Genomic DNA, 21,093 nt, shown 5'->3' on the forward strand with positions numbered 1-21,093 from the left:
TAATTTCCAGTGTGGTGCCTGTGGACTGTCAGTGAAGTCTTGATTTGGTGAAGACACATTACTCTTTCTGCGTAGTTACACAATCAGCTGAACTCCTTTTTCACTTTGGCAACTGAACCATTCTGTAATCGTTGCTTTCTCTAATGTACCAAGTTTTTTGGTTCTTTTCTCTCTTTCTGTGTGTGATGGCAATTAAGTAGCATGGCATTCACATAAAAAGTGGAGACTTTTGCAGAGGGAGGGGAGACTAAGAGCACGAATGTATCTCTTGTGGAGATCTCATGCAGTCTTAATCAAGACTAGAGCCTATCATATCATTATTTGGCCATACTCCTGTGAAAATATCTTCTTGGCCCCCCAGAAGTTGCATATGCAGATTTTCATTGCCAGTGGTTACATCCTGTTGGAACTATGCCATTAAGTGATTAATTTTTTTCTCTGTTTAAAATGACTATGATTTCTGTAGCATCCTTGAAAGGGTAGTGAGGTTACATGAAGTCCACGTATGGTTAATGCTGGCCACTGTGCTCATGAGAAAATTACAAGTTTGACTCACACAAGCGGCCATGGTGTAGCAGCAGACAGATACATTTAGTTGAGAATAAAACAGTCTTATGATTTCTGAAATTTTAGTTTATATTATATACATACATCTTTTACTTTACAATGGCTTTCAACTTTTCTTTTCCATTCAGTTTGGCCTTACTTCAGCCTGAAATGATATGCTGTATTTCTGAATTATCAGGCAACCGTGTTAGCTTAAATTTTCTGTCAGAAAAACCCAGGAAAGTACATTTTATTTGCTGATTAGTAGCATTAGTCATTGACACCTCTTCCTTAATGGCTGAAGCAATTTTCACTATATCAAATTCTTTCTGTATTCATCATTCATGCTTCCTCCAGGTTGGTGGGTAGGGAAGGAAATGAGCAATGCTCTGATCTTCAGAGATGCTCAGAATCTGTAACTTTGGAGTTAATGGAAGTTAAGAAATTATGGTGCATATAAAAATTGGTTTGTGAATGTTTTGCTGGGTTCTTGACAGCCATGTTCTGGCTTTGGCTCAAAATGCTTTTGCTGGTTGCCAATTAGCTGTGTAAATGAAAGCCACAGTTTAAGCAGTCTCCTAGTGTATTGCTGTAAACTGCAAGGTCATCTGTGTGTGGTACACTTGAGCTGTCTTTCAGCTCTGTAGTTTGTCTATTTTTTTACTTTACCATCCTTTGAATGAAGAAAAAATAAATTAAATTTAAAAAAAAAAAAAGAACCAGTTTTCCATGTGCCTTCGTCTCTACCAGTATGGTAGAGCAGTGCTTTCAATGAAAGGAGTCAAAGAGTCGTGCTGCAGACCAACTCATGCCCTACTGAGTATACCAAAACTGGTTGTAGTTGTTTTGTATTGTGATTTTTAGAGTGTAAACTATTGGTTTTAGGTTGGATGATGGCTATCTGAATTGTCTATTACCAAATATTGGTATAAAGGCACTTTCACATATCTTTGCTGTGAGTGTTGTCTGGATGTTGTCATCGTGCCATGGACATCATAGAAAGGTGTCATAGAAATGAATGGATTTCTATCGCCTGTTTCCATGAGCAGTGCTATCCACCGAAAAGCATTTATGTCTACTGCTATGTAGATCTACTTGCGAAAAATGAATTTGTTTAGCCCCAGTCTGTGTACTGTTACAACAAAATGTAACACAGGCCTAACAAAAATGTTTGCTTTTAGTTATCAGTAGAATGAAATCAAATGATACAAAAAGCTGCAGAATTTGAAAATATCTGTGCAGTTCCAGTAAAAGATGCTTGACTTGAGTCTGCATGTTCAACCTGAATGCATATTTAACATGGATTTTCCTATTCTCTTCTAAAGTTAAAATGTTGGGTTGATACTAGCATGGATTCTGAGTGCAGTTTCAGAGCCTGCCAGTATCCATCCCAAAGTCTGGAGAATTCTATAAATGCTGGAAAACATTTCATTTAAAAATAAAATAAAATAAAATAAAATAAAATAAAATAAAATAAAATAAAACCTTCTTTAGGAAGAAATTTTAAACATGAAAATTTTTGAGGGATTTATGCTTTACTCATTAAGACTGTCAAGAAATATCTTTTTTTCCAAGTATGCTGTGACTTTCGTCAGTGGAAACCCTTCAGTACTTGATAACTCCAATGTATTTTCTAAGCAGACATGAAGCAGAATCTAAACAGTAGATGGTACAGAGGCTGTGGTAGGTGTTTACTACATGCCATCTGAATTAGTCACCGATCTAGGTTATGTAAAACATATTTGTGTCTTGGAGACAATGCAGTATGAAGCAACTGAGATGAGGCTGATTAAACATTAAGCTGTATTATTTTAAGTCCATAAATGAGATTCTGAAGACATGTTGGTGACAGAAAAAATTACTACAGCTGGTATTTTTTTCACTGCTGACAAGCGACTCAAAACCTAACAAAAATAGCAATCTATGAGCAAATAGGGAATCCAGCCAAAATCTTTCTATACAAAGGGGAATAACAAAGTATCTACTTTCAAGAAAAGCAGATATGCCAAATTGTGACACACAAATAGTAGAATTATTGAGAAGAAGATTTTTGCTTTCTAGAGAAGGTCATTAAAAGGTGAAATGAAAAGGTGAGATGATGGATCTAGGTTGGAATTTTTATTTTTAAAATTAGTTACCTATCCGGCCTATTTCTATTCCTAAAAAAAAAAAAAAAATAATTAAAAAAAAATACTAGATTCTGTGGTGCCTTGGAATAGCAGAGAGAGATTCGCATCACCAGAGTTGATTAACAGCTAACAAATTATGATTTTTTTGTGTTTTACATGTTATAATATTAAGAAAGCTCTTTTCTCAACCTGAAGGTGACAGAAACATTTCTAAAAGCATTTTTTTAAATGTTTGTGCATATTCTATGTAGGACTGACTGATCAGCCCATATACTGTATTAGCGCACATGCAAGCAGTACACACATAGTTTTAACTATTATGTGCTGGTATAACTGCGACAAATTCTGAAGCTCTAATGAATTCCACGTAGAGACTGAGTAAGTCAGTGCTAAAACAAATTTATACATGATATTGATGCATGCTAAAAGAAGTTTTGTAAGTGAATAAATTTGCTGGACACTAGCATTGTTAGCAGTAGCTAACTAGAAATCTGCCCTGCTAAGTGGTAAAAATTAAAAGAACCTTGAAATCAGAAGTGAGGAAGAGATTCTTCTAACCAGTGTTTTTGTGGTTGGTGGGTGGAGGTTTTTTGGTTTTCTTTTGTTTTTTGAGTGTGGGTTTTGGTTTTTGGTGTTTTTTGTTTGTTTGTTTGCTTTGGTTTGGTGGTTTTTTTTGTTTTCTTTTTTGCTGTGCAAGCAAAGATGCAATTTAAAGATGATTAATGTTTGTTTTGTAAATATGCATTTTACTAGGCACTTGCAAAATTCCATTGACATAAGACAGCTCTCTCCTTTTATTATTAATTATTATTATTATTATTATTACTTTAAAAGGGTCAAAAAAGAATTTCAACTCAATCTTTTTCTATAATATATTTTGATGCGTGGCCCTAATGTGGTTTGTTTTAGACAGCTACCACCCACAGTGTTTTGAAAGAACTCTTCTACTGCTTTTTAGCCCATGAGACAACAGTTTTCAGTCAAGGGGATGAGGGAAAGGAACTCATCAGTTCCAGTATCTGAAAGCGGACTTTTTTAGCATGTGTTTGACAGGCATATCCCTCCCTTACTTTCACCCTTGAGGCCAATCACAGCCCCAGCTAAGAGTTTTACTTAGAACAGCTGCTGAAAGTTTCTGATGAGAAAAGTAATTTATCTTTAGGCTTTATCAACAGTTTCAGCTAAAAATTTAAGAGAAAGGAGCAGTAATGATGAAATACACTGTGCAGAAACTGAGGGTACATGAACAAAAACTGATGGGGTTATGCCACCGTAAAAATGGATTATTTGTGAACAGAAACAATTCATATGAGTGTTAAGGCTGTATTTGTCCCATCTAACTGTGGGCAGTGCACTGAGATCACAGTCAGCTCTTCCTGTTGGCAGAGACGGTTGACTCAGCCCAAGGAGGAGCTGAGTATTCCTTTCTGTCTTCACTGACTACTAGGGGAGCAACAAAACTACTAAGTTTGCACAAACTGCCTAGTAATCTAAGAATCTGGAGTCTATTTCAGATTCTGATACTCAGCCCATGAGACACTTCACTTCTTTCTGCCCAGCTTCACCAGGTTTTATGACTCTTACATGCAATATGTCTTTTTCTTTGCTGTTGCTGCTCCTGCTTTGCAGAACTGGGAGGCAGGAGCTAGGCAAGTCATTTGACAACATCACATAGGAACTGACAAAGCAAAGGAATAGGTTTCACTTGCCACAGACAGATGTCCTAGATGCAGGGCAATCATTCTCTAATACACATAGCAACATTAGCAGAAGTGGGAATTAGATTAAAATATAGTTTAAATAATCACAGCTTACAGTCACAATATGAGACTTTGAACTTCTTAATAGACTTTTAAATTAACTTTAGGGCCTAAACTGTAAAAATAATAAATTAAAGATCACCTAAATCTGTAAAAATCCTAGTAAATATATTCATGCTCACACCAGCTAAGAGACCTCTATCTCCTTCTTTCTGCTTTACTCCAGGATGCTTCTTCAGCCTGATGACTCCTTGCAGATTCTAGCGCCTGTGGAGGCTGATGTGGGTTTCTATGCTTGCAATGCATCTAATGCTCTGGGATCCGACTCTGTGTCCATTGCTGTCACTCTAGCAGGTAATGGTTCACTGTCTGTGATCGCACAATGGTCACTGCCACTTGTGTGATTCTGGAGAGAAATAGTCTGCGGGATAACAGCTGGATCTGGAAGGTGGTTGGGGAAGGTGGCTCAACAGAGGTACAAGTCAGTGAAAATTCAGGGAATGTGTTTTGGAAAGCCCTGAGGCATAGTCCAGTTTTCACAGACAGTTCACGACATTTGTGTCTTTATGCAAATGATCAATACTTTTTCTCACTTGCTAAAACTGAAATGTACTCTCAAGAAACTGCATATTCTCGTTATTCTCACTTATGGGCAGTGCAGTTTAAGCTCTCCAATTTGTATGCCTTGTTTTAAACCTATTGCTGGTCTTTTCTAGTCTGACAGACCGATCCAAGAACTTACTCAACTGAAAGTTAAGAAGCCTACAAAATATCAGAGATGAAGAACTAGTCCCCTGTAGGACCAGGCTCTGTATTGTGTTTGATCCACTGTGGCACGTGCATAGCTGGCACTCTCAATCACTGTCAAACAGAGGTTCAGAATATATTAACTTCTATACTTATATTTCTCTAGTAACGGTTCAGTTCTACAGCAGACTAAATATCCTTTGTTAGTTTAGATTTCGGTTACAAAGAAATCCCACCCAAATGCAACTCAAGGGAAATCTAGAAGTGATGCATGAATCCAGCTTCTTTAAAGTATATTGATAGGCAGTGTCAGCAGGCTCTCAAACACATCTGGATTGGTAGGACAGGCACACAACAGCAAACATGAATGAGAGGCAATTGGGTAAAGACAAAGGAAGAGAAAAGAGTTACAGTTAAGGACTGTGACAAGACAGAGAGATTTTGGAGAAGCAGGATCCTATTTATCACGAAGCTAAAAGGAGACACACCTGGCACTTAGGGACATGGTTTAGTGGGTGACATTGGTAGTAGGGTGATGATTGGACCAGATGATCTTGAAGGTCCCTTCCAACCTTTATGATTCTATGATCAGGAATGCTAGAAAGCTTATTGACTGTTCAGATCTCTCCATTTCACTGTTCCAACTGAAGAATGTGAAAGCATTTGAATGCCTCCGATGTGCAGGCCATGACCATCACCTATCAATGTATCCATGTGCGTTTAGAGGGAGGAATAGCTGTTGATGAGCTTGATTTTTGTTGTTGTTGTTAGCAAATAGAGAATCTGGGGCTGGATGAGCATAAAGGAAATATAAGTATGCATCAATGGACAGAAGCGAAGCTCTCATGATAAATATGCCAACAACAAGGAGGCCTTGTCTGTCCCATAGAAAGAGAACATCTGAATCTTGCAGGATAGAAAAGGAAGAGCTACTTACTACATGTAGACAACCAAGAAAATGCACTACTTTTTGCACTACTGTAGGTCGGGATATCTTTGCAGAAGCCAGAGCAGCAGGGCAATGGTGCAGCTGCTAAAGCACTGTAGTGTTTTACAAGGAGCAACTCCACAGTAAACTTCTTGTGTTGCACCAGCAAGAAACTGAACGTGAAGTTAAAAAATGGTCAGTCAAAACTGCTATCCTGTCCATGTTACTCCAGTCATTTTAAAAAATGTAGTCTTTGCACAGGGTAATTTGCACAGACAAGTTCATGTGAAGCTATAGAAAAATAAACTGGGCATTATGTATACATAGAATCGTAGAATCATAGAATGGTTTGGGTTGGAAGGGACCTTAAAGATCATCTAATTCCAACCCCCCTGCCATGGGCAGAGACACCTCCCACTAGACCAGGTTGCCCAAAGCCCCATCCAGCTTGGCCTTGAACAATTCCAGGGATGGGGCATCCACAGCTTCTCTGGGTAACCTGTGCCAGTGCAACACCACCCTCATAGGAAAAAATTTCCTCCTTACAACTAATCTAAATCTCCCCCCTCTTAGTTTAAAGCCATTCCCTGTTTTCCTATCATACCTCTCCCTGACAAAGAGTCCCTCTCCCACTTTCCTGTAGGCCCCCTTTAGGTACTGGCAGGCCACTATAAGGTCTCCCTGGAGCCTTCTCTTCTCCAGGCTGAACAACCCCAACTCCCTCAGCCTGTCTGCACAGGAGAGAGAGGTGCTCCAGTCCTCTGATCATCTTCATGACCCTCCTCTTGATTCATTGTAATAGATCCATGTCCTTCTTGTGCTGGGAGGCCCAGAGCTGAATGCAGGGCTCCAGGTGGGATATCAGAAGAGCAGAGCAGAGGGGGAGAATCACCTCCCTTGACCTGCTGGCCACACTGCTTTTGATTAAGCCCAGGACACAGTTGGCTGTCTGGGCTGCAGGCATACATTGCTGGCTCATGTTGAGCTTTTTGTAAACCAACTACCCCAGGGTGCCTTGACATTATTTCCAGGAGGACCTGTTCCATGACCTTTCCAGGCACAGAGGTGAGGCTCACTGGTCTGTAGTTCCCCAGGTCCTCCTTTCTGCCCTTTTTAAAAATGGAAGTGATATTTCCCTTTTTCCAGTCACTGGGGATTTCACCTGACTGCCATGACTTTTGAAATATGAGAGGCTTGGCAACTCCATCAGCCAGTTCCCTCAGGACCCTGGAATGCATGTCATCAGGCCCCATGGACTTGTACCTATTCAATTTCATCAGGAGGTCTTGAACCTGCTCTTCACTTACAGTGGGAGGGACTCTGCTCCCCCAGCCCTCGCCTACAGGTTCAGGGAAACAAGAGATGTGCGAAGCCTGACCGCCAGTGATGACTTAAGCAAAGAAGTTGTTGAGCACCTCAGAGAGAGCTCCCTGCTCGTCTGTCAGAAGGCATACACTCTTCTTGGCCTTCTTTTCTGGTCAAAGCACCCAAAGAATCCCCTCTTGTTATTTTTTGTATCCCTTACAATGCTTAGTTCCATCTGTGCCTTGGCTTTCCTGGTCCCATCCCTGCACATCCGGACAGTATTTCTGTACTCTTCCCAGGCAACATGTCATTGCTTCAACTGCCCTTGCATTTCCTTCTTGCACCTCAGTTTGACAGGGTAACAGTCATTTGGCTGTACAAGGCTTGGTAGTCTTTTGGTAACATCCCTAATGCAAGCCCCTGGTAAGCAGCAGACTTCTCTCAAGAGCAGATTAGGTCAGCAGATGGTCAGATCCGTGCCTCTGTACCTCTCAGAAGAAAGACTCCTGCCACCATCACTCATCTTCTTTTCCTAGTTGCATTGGTTGTTACACGGGGAGCAGACTGGGCTGTCTTACTCAGCTCCACCCACCCAGCAATGGGTCTTCCCTTTCCAGTCTGCAGAGGGGTGAAGCAGTTCTGTAAGGGCACCTCAGGCTCTGGGGGAAACTCTTCCTCCTGCTGGTCCTTGCTGTTGCCAGCTTCTGCTCTCCAGCTTTATTGAGCCCCCTCCCTCCAGCGAGTGCGGGTGAGGGAGTTTCAGGCTGTTTGGCTGTGGTCCCCTGCAGACCGTGCTAGAATCCAGCTGTCTAACTCCTCCTCAGCCTCCCTGATTCTACACAGCCTTCTCACTGACTCCTGCAGCTGTGGCAGAGGAAGACCAATAGCTTTTCTATTATAACTGTCAAGGCTGTAGTTTAACTTTCTTAGATGAATTAATATTCATGCATCCCAGACTCGAGCTGAACTCTGCTTAGGAGCTGCTATACATTTTCATCTCCCATCCAAGGTAAAGAGCTGAACCTCTTATAAAATTAGGCCATAAACATCAAAATGAGATACTGAGTAGTTTTTGGAACAAAACACATTTTGGCATAATGGGAATACTTTTTCAAAGAAAAATTGGAAAGCTGAGACCACCTTTAGATGAATCAGGACTGGGACTGAAACCTTAGTTCATTGAAGAATTTACTGATTAGTTTTAGCACATGCATGGAAGAATGGCAGTGGACTGTGTTTCCATTTTTCTCAATAGTTTGATACTCTTTTATTGGTTAAGCAGCTAACAGACTTTTAATCTTTTGATGAGATTGTGGAACACAATCAGGAAAATAAAATGGCTGATGGATAACTGGAGAATAACTAGAGAATTTTTCTTCCTTTATGGTTTAGACATCAAAACTTTTGGAAATATTTCAGCAATAAAATGTAATATTTTACTTTACTATTCTTAATCATTAAAGGCACAGAAAGTAAAATATGCATATATATATACTGATATGACAGGAATTCCAAGTGAAAAACATCTTTTAAAAGTCTTGGAAATATGGCTCTATGGAAAAAAATAATAATACTTCAGGCTGAATTAAACTTTCAGGACACTGCATGATCTTAATGAAACCAAATTCTTTTCCTCACCTCCAGCTTTTCTTCCTTGCTTACCTCCAAATTAATGGACAAATGAAACCTGGGGGAGACATTAGCCTTAAACCTCAAACTTCCAGAGTCAAATGAAAACATTTGATCCTGTTTTGTATCTGATCATCTATTTAAAAGGGAAAAAAAATGTGTTTCTAGATTTTTGGATAAAGATGAATTTGAAAATACAGCACTGAGACAAAAATAGCTCAGCCCTGCACAATTTAAAGCAATGTTGTCATGCTGTTCCCCTTCTGCCAACATCCTGCCTGCAAAGCATTTTGGCTGGGAGAGAGGGTTGCCTTAACACAAGTATGCCACCTCTGCTACTTCGTTCCCCTCTCTCAGAGCTAAGCCTGGGTATCTCTGAGTTTTGTGTCATATTGGCATGCCTTTACAGTACCCCTACAGTATAATCTGTTGAAGTCTCCTAGAGTCACTGAAGGCGAACAACTCCATAGCTAACCCCACACAGACAGGCACAACAGCAGGGGAACACCTTGACCCACTTGTTCGCAGTCACCAATGTTGGAAGCACACTGAAAACAATCTGAAATGTTTCTTGCAGGTGAAGCAGGTATCTTTGTTAGAGATATACAATGCATAAAACTATTACTACAGGGTTTAGATAGAGCAAACTTGTTATCTGATGGAGAAGATCTTGCTTGTCTTCTTATACCAGCCATTATGAGAAAACCTTTTGGGTACAGTCAAGTCTTCCCAGTGCCATTGGTTCCACCATAGGTTAAAGAAAACATGATTGATGTATAGAAACAGTTTGGACATTGCTCCAATCATCCAGCACTGCTAATGTGCATGTAGCCATCACCCAGGCTTTTTTGTACTATGTTTGGACTTTGGCAAAGGGTGGTGTTTTGGTTGCAGTATAAGGCAAACATCTTGCTGCAGTTCCAATTGTACTGCTGTTTATTGATTCAGCTGGTTCTCATATGTGTCCACATGACTTTAATGTTGTTCTGCCTCTGCACTAAGTATCCTTTCTTTTTTTTTTTTTTTACTCTCAAGACAGCTTTTCCCATAGAATCCAGTGCCATTATAATATTATAAAGAGCAGGTGGTCACATACTTCTGTATTTTCCCTTATCCACCTGTCCTATATAGCTACATTCATACAGAGTGTACAAGTCCAGCTGTCCTGTGTGAGTCTAGTGTGCTGGGTCTGATAAACTGTTGTGCTTCTTTTATACAGGAAAGCCACTAATAAAGGCATCAAGAGCTACTGTGATCAACACTGAGTTGCCTGATGTCACTGTTGATATTGGAAGCACAGTGAAAACAATCCAGAGAGCAAATGTTACCATTAACTGCCAGGTTGCAGGTGAGAAATGACTTGGTCTTCCATGCCACACTTTCAGCTATGAATTTCTGTGGAGTTGTTTGCTAAATCAGTGTCTCCAGGTACAGCAGCTGTGTGAAACCACAAGTTCTTCCTAGTCCTCAGACAAAATTCTTTGCTTTCATTAATTTTTAGCATAGAAATTTTCCTCCTTCTATCAATCCCACCAATAAAAGTGTAGGGTCTTAAGAAAATTGGTCTGAGATGGAATGACAAGTATCTTTGTTGGAGATACACAGTGTATTGATGATACAACAAAACTGATTTGAATTCCTACCTGTTGGGGGTGTAATGTAAGAATACAGGAGCATGATCTGACTCATTTCCTCAGTGATGGGACTCTCCAAGTACATTTCAGTTAGCTACTTCTTTTCTTGCCAAACTCCTTTTTTTTTTTTAAAGTTAAGGGCATAATAGTATAGTCCTTTTCTGATTTTTTCTTTCATTTTGGAGTGAGAGAATTTAGAGTAATTCCACTGAAACAGGCTTTTCCCTGAAACTTTTTCCAACCAGAGACTGAATGCCCCTCACTCTTAGAATGGCAGTTTGCCTCTTTTCAATGGTGACCAAAAAAGATTGACCTTTCCTGTCTGTAGCTGTCTTGACCTGTTAGTGGTAATGGTATTGGTATGGGATGGGGAGGTTAAGAAAGAGAGAGAGATGGGAAATCTCTGAAGACCCAGGGTCAGATCTTTAATTCATTACACTTTCATGCATAGTAGAGGGGAAAAGGAGGGGAAGGGAGTGGCTTACAAAACCCAAAGTGAGCCATTTTAAATGTTACACAAATATCTGTGGAGGCTTGTAGGAAGTCTCTTGCTTTAGCTTCTTATCTCTAGCAGCTACTTCAGATGATTTCAAATAAGCATCTGCACTACAAACATACAAATGTCCCTCTTTCCTTAAACTTCCTGCTCACTTTAAACACAATGGTTGTGAGTTTTCCTTCTTCAAGTGCTGCCAGCCACACCCCTACCAAGTTTGCACTACTTGGTCATCTCTCCTCTAGCAAAATGTGCACGATAGCTGTGCAAACACTAGGCTGGGATACCAATGTATTAATTACTCGCAGTGGCATTAATGAAAGAAAAGTACAGTATCTAGAGGTTCATGAAGGAGTAAGTGCAACAATCCTGTTGTCCTCTCCTCAGACTCTTATTGCAACCAGACTGGTATTCAATGCTTTTCAAGGAAGAAGTAGATAAAAGTATTATGGTCATTAAGGCCATATATATTCCCACACATATAAAGTGGAAGAGGTCAGCTGGCTTCCTCAAAGTCAGGGTGTTCATGTCAAAGCTAAGAATAGAACCCGTGTTTCCTGTCTTCCTGTTGTGTATCTAGTTTTTTAATGATTAACATAATTCCTGTTAAATAGTCATCAGTATGATTCATGATGATAGATTATATGCAAAGATCTTTTTGCCAGTCTTTTCTCTCTCATAACCAGGGACAGAGACCATGACAGAATGCAAGAGAACAGCACATAGGTGCGCCATGGGAGATTCAGACTGGACATTAGGAAAAATGTTTAACTGTGATGGTCTGTCTTTACTGGACCAGACTTCCTAGAGAGATAGTTGATGCCCTGTGCCTGTCAGTAGCCAAGAGGCAAATGTATTGAGGGTAATATTGAGGCAAATGTATTGAGGGTAATGCCCTCAATAAAATGATTTAACTTTTGGTTAGCCCTGAAGTGGTCAGGTAGTTGGACTTGACAATCTTTGTAGAACTACAGAGTCAGCAGGACAGCAGAATAAGTACTTATATGGTAAATACTAAATGTAAGGATCAGTTACAACATTTTCTAAAGCTGCTGTTGTGGCTAAGGGACAGAAATATACACTTGCTGCCAACAGGTGTTGATAAGCCTGAAGAAGGTTCCTTAAAAAGAAGAGAGAATGAAATTACCAGACCCTAGGAAAGAATTTTATATTGCTATTTAACTTCTTATGAAAGGCATAAGTATTGTTAAAGTCTGTGTTCAGGACTGAAATATAAAGATGTTACTTGTAAGACAAGGGAAGGCAGAATCATCTGAGTATATTATGGTTTAATTGGCCTCTGATATGAATTATTTTGGAATTAAAGTCTTGAGGAAAAAGGTGCTGTGCTTTTCTTCAAGCTTGAAAAATCAGTCTCATTTAACTTGACATGACTTTGCCATTCTGTCTATGGAGGTGAAAGGATATTTTTAAAATACAGGAGATTATGGTCAAGCCCAGACTTCTCCAAAACTGAGCCTAAAGAAACTCCCATCCAGAATCACTTGGCAACTCTGCAGAGCCTATGACTTTCAGCTAGAGAATCTTCTTCAATTTTAAGAAAGCAAACAGAGTTTCTGGTGTGGTCAATTCAAATGCTCTAGGCACTTTCACTTCCAAATGAGGTGTGGGAGCAATTTGGATTACATGAGTAACACTAGGAAGCTTTTTGTTGACTTCAACATTTAAAGTATGGAGATATTCATTAGGATACCAGAAGATTTGATCAGCAAGGCCCAAGTTGTTATTGGCAATGCAATTAGATGTGAAAGGAGGAATCTATATAAAAAGTCTGATTCTTAGAGCATTTCTCCGTGGTATCCTTCAAGGCACAAAACTTCTAACAGAGGCACCTGTCTGCAAAGTGTCATGTACCGTTAACCACTGTTGAGTCAGAACAGATTTGAAAGAGTGACTTAAAATACATAACCACCCTTTCCTGTGTATTCTTCCCTGTGTATCCCTCTCCTTCCGATTTCAGATTTTTCAGCTCTCCTAAGCATTTCTTTCTTCTGTGTTTCATCTGTATGCTGGAGGCTGTACTTTTCTAGTTCTTGCCTTGCTTTGTGACCCATATTTGTTCCTCAGCTGTGCCAGATTCTGATATATGTCAGAATATTGTGGCACAGGAAACAAGTCATCACTGCTAGATCTTTGCATTGTTATGCTTCCTTTCCCAAAAAGCTCCTGTTTTAGCAAAATCATCTTGATTGGTGTGCACAGTTCTGCTTGTTGCATACAAGCAAAGGTAGCTTTTGTTGTGCTAGACGCATGCACAGTGATGGAGGGGAAAGCTGAAGAAAAATAAATAGTGAGTAACTATTCACTGCCTAAAGTTTTGTCTGCCCAGCAAAGTGAGGTTTGTTTCCAGCTGGCACTTCTCAGAATTTCAGTCTCTGTGATTGTTTCTGCAAAATGAACACATTCAGCCTTCTGTCCTCTCTCGTTCACCATTATCCAACAAAACTGATTGAAATGCTCTTGCTACCCCTTGTGGCAATGCTGTGCAATAATGCATTTGCTCATGGGTGTGCTGTCTGCCTCCTATTTTTGTCTTGAAATACTTGAGGTCTGTATGTGTCAGTAAAGGTGGAAGCATAACAGAAAATGAGTCTGCTGCTCCCTGACACATACAACACTTCTTATCTTCCCTAAGCCAAACTGTAGGAAGTGCTGTAAGGTTTGGTTTCAAAACTTCTCATTTTAGTGTAGAAACTTCACATAAAAGGCAGAGGAAGAAATCCCTTTTTAAACTAGCAGTCAGAGAAATGGTTTTGTAGGGATGCTGGACATCTTGAAGGTATAATGCTTTCATAGACTGAACACAAATACAGTGAACCTTACCTTGCTGTAATAAACCAACAACAATTCCTTGTTGGTTCTTCTAGTGAAGTGAATACAAGAAGAATCTACCTTTCTGGACTAAGACTCTAAGAGCAGCTCTCTGCAACGAGCAAATTATTTTTTTGTCTGCCTGTCTGTATTTATTTACTTTAAGCCCCTATTCCTGGGAACTGAGATCATATGAGATCCTCAGTTTTCATTGCCCCTTCACCTCCTTCTTTACCTCTCTCAGCATTCCTCATCCCTCCTATTCTCGCACTGTTTCCACTGACCTTCCATTATTGTCAAAAAGGACTTGAAAGCTCTACCCATGTCTTCCAGTTCAAAGGAAAGAAAGAAGAGCCTTAGTGGGAATGGAAGAAATCTCAGTTTTATAATTTTATAAGCCTGTTATTTTTTACTTCTGAGGTACTTATTACTTCCATGCCTAAGTTTGACAATAGCCATAATATGAAAATCTGTGCACTGTAACTAGTTTAAACTGCAAGAAAGAGTTGATCATCCCTTGACTAGTGTGACACTGAGAGGAAAAGTGCTGGTATGTGTGTGTACCATCTCAGGGACTGCAGAACTGGAAGAGTCTCCATTTTCTCTCCTCTCTCCAGAACTCACCTCTCAAACTTCCTTTCCTTGCAATGGAAACATAATAAATACACAGGCTTGAAAAACTTAAGGTTTGGGGTTGTTTGCTATCCTGTGGTTGTTGGAACTCCCTTGAGGACTCTGCCTGGATGCTCTGGAAAAAATCAGAGTGAGCTTTTAAGTGGTGGTCAGCCCACCCATGCCACACAGGTCAAAGAGTAGCAGCCAGATGGAGAGCTGTGTACTGGTCCTGTCCCAGCTGGGGGTTCAGAAACAGACCAACAGCCCATACTTTAAAAAAAAAAAAGTTGAGTTATAGAAACATAAACAAGGGTAAGCATTTGGAAAACAGCATCACAGGCAAAAACAATTGGTACTCTCAGTATGCCATGAAGGTTTCAGATTAGTATGTGTTATTAACTACCAAAGGTGAGAAAAATCCTACAGTCTTTTAAAGCCTATTTCCTCCTAATTTCTCAATGTGGATGAGACTCTCTGCCATTACAGACCTTCCTGACTGCCAAACTCAGATGTACTCATTCCAGATGTCTTGGCAAAGTCAACAGGTAATTCTGGAAGAGGTGGAAAAAAGGCCAAAATACTTTGATGTGGAAGAATAGGGAAAACCCTTTCCCACTTCCATCTGCACATGCTTAGTGAGGAACCTGCAATCAACCAGTCACTATAAATAGAGATAAATGGGTGGTCATTCTTAGTGAGCACAGTCAGAGGTATTTCTAGTGCCAGGATCACAAAACAGACAAATAGAGCGGCTTTTCTTTTGTAATGTGGATACACAACCGATGACGTACTCACGGTGGGCAGAGAAACGTGTTGCTGTGAAATAAGGCAGGGAAAGATTTAGGTGAGCAACATACGCTTAAGCATAGTTGCCCAAAAACATTCCTTTAGTCTACAATAAACACAATGGAACTGCACATTCATGCAAAAGTGGTTAACTGATTCCCACTTACAGAAGATACAGCAAATGGGATATCATACACTCCGTCAGTTACCAGGATTAAGGATGTACTGCTCTTTACAGTAGCACACAATAACTGTTTCTCCCAGGCACAACTCCACAGGTCTATCCCATCTATTAAAACTTCCAGTACTATTCACATAAACCAATGGTTTAGTAGTCAGTGACACTGAATTACCTGATATAGCATGCATTTAAATTGGACTAAATATCAGTATATCAAGGAAATGCTCTTTACTGCAAGAGCATCAGTCTTGATAGCTACAGATGAGAGCCTCTTTCTACAAGAGGGCACCAAATAGAGGGGGACCTTAGATCAAAGCACATGAAGAGAAGCAATTTCTCCTGTAGTGGGTTACGAATCTGTAACAACCTGTTGTCTGAAAGCTCCTGGCTAGATCAGTGAAACTGCTTTTCTGAGGATGTAAATGCCAATTGTTTGCCTACGTTCGAAAAAGAAGATTGGATTAATTCATAGAAAAGAAACCCATGGAGGCTTCCTAAATGCACAGAAACTACTTCTGGCTTAGGAAGTTCCTAAGCTGAACATGGGAGGATGCTGGGAGAGCGTTAGCAGGAAGCATTGCATATGCTTGTCCTTTTCTTACTCTTCCTGAGGCACCAGCTTATGGCTGCTGCTGGAGACAGCATACTAGGCTAGATTAACCTTCATTCTGATCCCATATAGACTTGCTTTTAAGAGTGATGAGTTCACTGTTAACTTGTACAACCTTAGTGTATAAAAAGGAAGACTTTAATTCTGTTTTAATTCTTCTGCCCTGTCTCAGAGGGATCTAAGAAATACAAGGTAGACAATGTGAAAGAGTTGACTTAACAGTTCTGAACTGCAAAAAGATGTTACTTGAAAATCATGTTAAAAGCTTGTTTTAGTTGTTCTGTCTTAAACATTTTGTCTGCAGTAACTGTGACACTGTTCAGCAACTACTATATCTTACTTGTGTTATGTGTTGTCAATGTTTTTCCAGGTGTTCCTGAAGCAGAAGTTACTTGGTTTAAAAATAAGGTCAAGCTGTCCTCTGCTCACCACCTGCATGATGGGTTGCTGCTAATTGCGAATGTTTCTCTGGCAGATCAGGGTTTATACTCCTGCAAGGCAGCCAATCTTCGTGGGGAGGTAACTGAAAGCTCCCAGCTGTTTGTTCTTGGTAAGTTCAGGGTATTTTGCATGCGAAGCCACAGGAATATGGCTGATGGCACAATTAGCCTTCAGAATTAATCAGAGAACATGGAGAGAGGGAACGACATACAGACAAAATGTTTGAACCCAGGGACAGCCCCTCCCAGTCTTGACATATCCAGTTTCACTCTTTCAGACCTACTGGCTAAGAAAAGCATTTATTAACAATTTCTTAAAGTGGCTCCCTTGAGATGAGATTGATGCCACTTTTTTCCCTGTGAAGTGCTCTGCTTCTGGTTGGCAGTCTTTCTGGTACGTGGCTGTGTGGTACTGACCCATTTCATATCAAACAGGTGCATAAACACAGTGCACTTTAAAAAAACACTTCCCACGTTCGGTGAAGGGTGAAGTTTACTTTTTCTTGGGTTTCTAAATAACAGGCAGAAAGCCTATCTGGGTGATTTGAAAAGACAATGTCAGCTGTGAAATATGGGTGGAAGTGTTACCTGGTGGTAACTGAATGTGTGGGAAAGGGCTTTCCTTTCCTAGCATCTCACCTCTATTATTTCTCCCTGCCTGGAAGATGAATGATCCAACCAGACTATGTAAATGCTTTAGTACATTTGATAGTGAAGTGTCAAATTTTAAAACCTAGCCCATGTTATTGGTACAAAATCACTAAAGCAGCCAGTACAGCTCTCATCTTTCATTACTGGAGTGAGCGTAGGTCTTATGGATGATAGAGCTTCCAGAGGAAGTTTTAAAGTGAGATTTCTTACAGTTTCACAGATAACACTAAAGTCCCTCTAACAGCATTCACATGATTCCCTTATGAATCCAGACTGGCTCTAGAAACTGAGTTGAAAAAAAAACTACAATAAATGTCAGCTGGGTTTCAGGCTATACATCAGAACTCCCACAAGATTTTTAAATCCTTTTCTGACCTCTAAAAATGGCTTATTTTTTAAAGGTTCAAAGTTACTGTGGGTTATGTAAGCTTTTGCTTTTAGGCAAATCACATTTTTAGTTTCTTGGTGGAAATAAATAGTTCAACCATCCATGTACTTCTGGTGTTGAATATGCTGAGCAGCAGAAATATTGCTCGGTTTGTGCTGTGATCTTATTAAAAAGTGGTGAGGCCACCATTCACTTTAATCAAATATTCTATAATTTCCACAACAAAAAGAATTTGGAATGATAGGCAATGCAATCAATTTTTAAAATAGTGTTACTGTTACTAAAGGACTAAATCGTGCAGTTCTCAGTGTAGACTGATCCTCTTGAGCTCTTTGAGCTCTTAGTCCTTTGGAGCTCTGCCTAAGTATACCACAGGATTTGAGAGGGTTATAACCATATTTAATCAGGGCTTGATTCAGTCTGTAGCAGACATGAAAAGTCTTCCAGTGACTGCCATGGACATTTGATTAGGCTGCTATGCTGTATAAATTTGCCCTTTATTCCAAGCTGCTGTATCTCCTGATACCACATACTCTCATTACATATGAAAATGTTCAACCCAGAATGCCATGGTAGCCTTCAGACATAATTTCTTTTATTTTGTAGTCATACTGATCTAGATGTTATTTTAATACTTTCTCTAGTGTCTTATCTAATATCAAATAAAGCACACCTGTAGTAATTTCCTGAAGTTGCTTAGAGTGCCCCTTTGAAATGATAATGTTGCAACATGACCAATAACGCACCAGTAGGTAGTGGTGTTTTTTTTTTAAGTCCCTGAGGTATTTTCTGCTATAGTGTTGCTTATCACTTCAGTTTCCCAATCTGTTACTAGAGCCTCCACGACCCCTTCCTAACCTAGAAGACTTGACAGCAGTGCTTTTCAGCACTGGGACCAGACCTCCTTCAGTGTTGACCTCTCCTTCAGGAACAAAAATGGCCATCAGTCCAGGGAGCTCTGCTCTCATAGGTAAGTCAAGTGTTTTATGATTTTTTTTTTTAGATTAAAGAGGGTTCTTTACATTACAGGTTTAGATTATCTAGACATGGAGCACTGGGACAGTCGTTTGGCAGTCATAATAATTGTTAAATTGTTTTCAGAACTTGAAAACTCTTTTTTATTCATTAAAAAAAAAAAAAAAAAGACAGTCCTCTTATTAGTGTTATGCCCCAATGCTGCATGCAGAGTAAGGTCTCCATTGTGCCACACTTCATAACACCCTGTAAGAAGCAATCTGTGACCTAAAACGCTGGCAATGTTGTTCAACACAAGACATGGAAAACTAGCAAGTCAGTTGATCTAAGAGAAGAAATGCTTGTGGATCTGTTTTTCTGTTTCTTCTGCATTTGTGTACTAGTCTTCCCATATGTCTGCTATCCATATTGTATGTAATCCTTCTCCAGAACAGTTTCTAGAGTTTTCCCTATCCCTCTAGCCTTGCTTTTTCTCTTACAAGCTTTCTTTTAATCCTGTTCGTTTCACTCTTCTTTGTTAAATCACAAAACCAATGTGTGCAGAAAGCAATATAAGGAAATAATCCCCAACGAAATGTTTTCCCTGTCTTCACTATTTTTTTCTGCCTTCCATGTATCTTTCTCTTCTCTACACTCCAAGTTCTGTTAGAGGCTGTAAACTCTTTTCATATCTGTAAATGTGATTTGTTTACAAAGAGAATCTTACCCTTTTCTAAAGTTCAGGGCATGTTTATTTTAAAATTAATTTTCTCACACTGATCTTCAGCCTCTAATTACTATCAGGCTCAGATAGGCAAACAGCTTCTCCAACAGTCTTGGTACTGTATATGGAGAAATTCTTCAAGTTTTGCAGTTTCAGAACAATCTTTTACCTTTTTAGAGGTAAGAATCTGAAACTTTCATCGAAGGGTCTGTAGCTGACTGGTTGTTTGAAGTTCTGGTCTCTGTACCTTCCATTATTTTTAACATTTAGTAGCAATTTTAGGATTTTCTTTTCACAATGAAGGCTTTCTATTTATGTTTTTAGTTTTGCAGTGTTTACTTTACCCCAGTGCTAACATCTGTGTACATTTGCAATAGCTTTTAGCATGCAGCTCTGGATTACATTTCTGCTTGCACAAAAACTGCAGTAAAATAGTCCTTGTTGTGGGCAATATCTGAAGGTATTTATTAGTACCGAATAAATCATTTTGAGTAGGTTTTATTGTATTCACTGTTGTTAAGACTGGGTCACGCTCCTGTTTCATCCATTTCCTCTCACTTTTCCAGAGAGAGATCTTTAAGTTGCAGGGATATTTGACTGTTTGAAAGCAGTAATCAAATGACAAAGGGTGTTCTTCCCTGCCTGTGTATAACCTCTAAACTAATTTTGTTTGGCCATGTTGCCCTGTACCTTGCCCTTCCACTTCAGGGGTAAAAATCTCCATGAATCTTAACAGCAAAATACCAAAGCAGATTCCTTCTTGAGGCAATTCCCTCAACTTCACTCAAGTTTTACTGACCTGAGTTTGAGGCCTGTATTACTAAAACCTAAGGAAAGCTCCTGAGAGATTTTTCCTAATGAAAAAATCAGCATGGGATGGGCTATCTAATCAATTAGTAAGCTACAGACCAGTGTGCTTTGTCAAGTAATATCATCAAAACAAATATGGGAAGTATATATACATTTTCTGAATACGTTTTCTGTAGCTGTCCCAAAGAATCTGGTTTCATTCACAAAGAGAACAACCATTACTGAAAAAAAATAGGACTCAAGTCAGCTATTTTTTAATCTACACCTAGATTACAGTGTACTCATATCAGTATAAATCATAGTCACAGATTCTGTGTTTTCTCCCATACTTAGTCTCCCCACAGCCTTCCAGTATAGTGGGTGAGTTTATCACAGACTTCTGGAAATTGTTGTGGTGTAATCGTGCAAGCAACTAAGGACCACACAGTTGTTCACCCACCCTCCCACTACAACAACGGGATGGGGGAGATAATCAGTTAAAAAAAATAAACTTGTAGTTGAGATAAAGGCAAATCAATAGCAAATAAAAAGGAAAAAGAAAAAGGAAGGGAGGGAGGGAGGGTGGGAAGGAGAAAGAGAACAATACCCAATGCAAGTGATGCACAAAACAGTTGCCCACCACCAGCAAACCAATACCTACACCTTCCTGAGCAACAGCACCCCTGCCTGGCCAGCTCCCCACAGTTCTCTTACTGAGCCTAACATCAGATGGTATGGAATATCCCTTTGGCCAGTTTGGGCCAGCTGTTCTGGTTCTGTCCCCTACCAGCTCCTTGTGCACCCCCCACCTCCTTGCTGGCAGGGCAGCATGAGAAGCTGAAAAGTCCTTGTATAAGCAGTGCTCAGCAACAACTAAAACATCACTATGTTGTCAACATTATTTTCATTGTAAATCCAAAACGTAGCACCTTATCAGCTACTGTGAAGA

The 21,093-nt window shown here is 39.8% G+C and overlaps 2 protein-coding genes across 2 annotated transcripts in view; one reads left to right on the forward strand and one right to left on the reverse strand.

Moving 5' to 3' along the window:
- The window catches only part of HAUS6 (HAUS augmin like complex subunit 6), a 223,635-nt gene that overhangs the window by 111,537 nt on the left and 91,005 nt on the right, over positions 1-21,093 (reverse strand). The gene's annotated exons all lie outside the window — the stretch shown is intronic.
- The window catches only part of LOC126913638 (ADAMTS-like protein 1), a 51,041-nt gene that overhangs the window by 2,138 nt on the left and 27,810 nt on the right, over positions 1-21,093 (forward strand). Inside the window, exons 2-4 of the mRNA XM_050716259.1 lie at positions 10,264-10,392; positions 16,569-16,748; positions 18,513-18,647. Of these exons, the coding sequence (XP_050572216.1) occupies positions 10,264-10,392; positions 16,569-16,748; positions 18,513-18,647 (444 nt within the window). The remainder of the gene's footprint in view (positions 1-10,263; positions 10,393-16,568; positions 16,749-18,512; positions 18,648-21,093) is intronic.

Source organism: Cygnus atratus, chromosome Z (genome assembly GCF_013377495.2).
Source record: "Cygnus atratus isolate AKBS03 ecotype Queensland, Australia chromosome Z, CAtr_DNAZoo_HiC_assembly, whole genome shotgun sequence".
Classification (NCBI taxonomy): Eukaryota; Metazoa; Chordata; class Aves; order Anseriformes; family Anatidae; genus Cygnus; species Cygnus atratus.